At 66.6% G+C, this 1,530-nt stretch overlaps 1 protein-coding gene across 3 annotated transcripts in view; it reads left to right on the forward strand.

The window, feature by feature from the left end:
- Cntnap1 (contactin associated protein 1) overlaps nucleotides 1-1,530 on the forward strand; it is an 11,485-nt gene that overhangs the window by 635 nt on the left and 9,320 nt on the right. For all 3 annotated transcript variants that reach the window (XM_033763062.1, XM_010635515.3, XM_033763061.1), the window contains exons 2-5: nucleotides 517-618; nucleotides 700-893; nucleotides 1,059-1,206; nucleotides 1,284-1,487. In XM_033763062.1, the coding sequence (XP_033618953.1) occupies nucleotides 517-618; nucleotides 700-893; nucleotides 1,059-1,206; nucleotides 1,284-1,487 (648 nt within the window). The remainder of the gene's footprint in view (nucleotides 1-516; nucleotides 619-699; nucleotides 894-1,058; nucleotides 1,207-1,283; nucleotides 1,488-1,530) is intronic.

The following is a 1,530-nucleotide window of genomic DNA, read 5'->3' on the forward strand; positions in this document are numbered from 1 at the left end:
GGGGTGTGGGGCTAGGAGCCAAGGAGCCGGGGACCCCGCCGGGGTGCCGCTGCTGGCAGGGGCTGGGCTGGGCACAGGGCTGGGGATGGGATGGGATCCAAGCCGGAGTTGGTGATCCGGACCGGGATAACCCCAGCGAGCTAGGGAGTGGCGAGAGGAGGGCTGCCTTTTGGGGTGGTGCAGGTTTGGGGGTCTGATGAGTGAGACAGATGGGAAGGGTGGAGCTGGGCTGGTGTCGTGGGCTGACTCGACTCTGGAAGACGCCGGGGTTCTGGGTGGTGCTGAGGGGACACTGGACCAGGGTAGGCAGCGGCTGGCGAGGGTCTGGCCTGAGGGCACCGGGAGAGATGAACCCCCCTCGCACGTGCAGCTGGTGCTGCAGCCCAGGATGAGCTGGGGCCTCTAGGTGGGCAGGTCTGCCGCTGGGGGGCAGCGGAGAGGACTGGGCCGCTCTGGGCACCGGCCTTTGGAAAGACCCGGGGAGACGCTGAGTGACAGCTCCCCTCCCCACCCTAGACGGCTGCGATGAGGAGCTGGTGGGGCCGCTCTACGCCCGCTCCCTGGGCGCCTCCTCCTACTATGGGCTTTTCACCACTGCCCGCTTCGCTCGGCTGCACGGTGAGCTGCCGCCCGCCCCAGCAGGTGGGGACTCCAAGGGCTGGGGAGGTGTGGGTGGTGAAAGTCCTTGCCTCTCCACAGGCATAAGCGGGTGGTCACCCCACACCCGGGACTCGAACCCCTGGCTGCAGATCGACCTAATGAAGAAGCACAGGATCCGCGCTGTGGCCACGCAGGGCTCCTTTAACTCCTGGGACTGGGTCACACGCTACATGCTGCTGTATGGCGACCGTGTGGACAGCTGGACACCATTCTACCAGCAAGGGCACAATGCGGTACTCTGGGCACCGGCGGGAGGGACGGGTGAATTTCAGGGGACCGGATGGGATGGGACTGCAGCACCCCCGGTGAAGTGGAGGAGGAGATGCCATTTGATCTGCGCTCGGGGCAGGGGGTGGTGACTGGGACAGGACGCCGTCCGCACTCTCCCTGCCTCGCAGACCTTCTTCGGCAATATGAACGAGTCCGCGGTGGTGCGCCACGACCTGCATTACCACTTCACAGCGCGCTACGTGCGCATTGTGCCCCTGGCCTGGAATCCTCGCGGCAAGATCGGCCTGCGGCTCGGCCTCTATGGCTGCCCCTACAGTGAGCCGCGGGCCGGGAGGTGGAGATTGGGGTGGGCTCCCCAGCACAGCGGCCCACCGCCGACCTCCACCCTGCAGAGTCCGACGTCCTCTACTTTGATGGCGACGACGCCATCTCCTACCGCTTCCCGCGAGGCGTCAGCCGCAGCCTGTGGGACGTGATCGCGCTCAGCTTCAAGACGGAGGAGAAAGACGGGCTCCTGCTGCACGCTGAGGGCGCCCAGGGCGACTATGTGACGCTGGAGCTGCTGGACGCACACCTGCTGCTGCACATGAGCCTGGGTGAGGCCCCTCTGCACACACAGTACCGAGCCGAGAGGGCGCG

Source organism: Fukomys damarensis, unplaced genomic scaffold (assembly GCF_012274545.1).
Source record: "Fukomys damarensis isolate Sample0158 unplaced genomic scaffold, DMR_v1.0_HiC HiC_scaffold_13, whole genome shotgun sequence".
NCBI classification, from domain to species: Eukaryota; Metazoa; Chordata; class Mammalia; order Rodentia; family Bathyergidae; genus Fukomys; species Fukomys damarensis.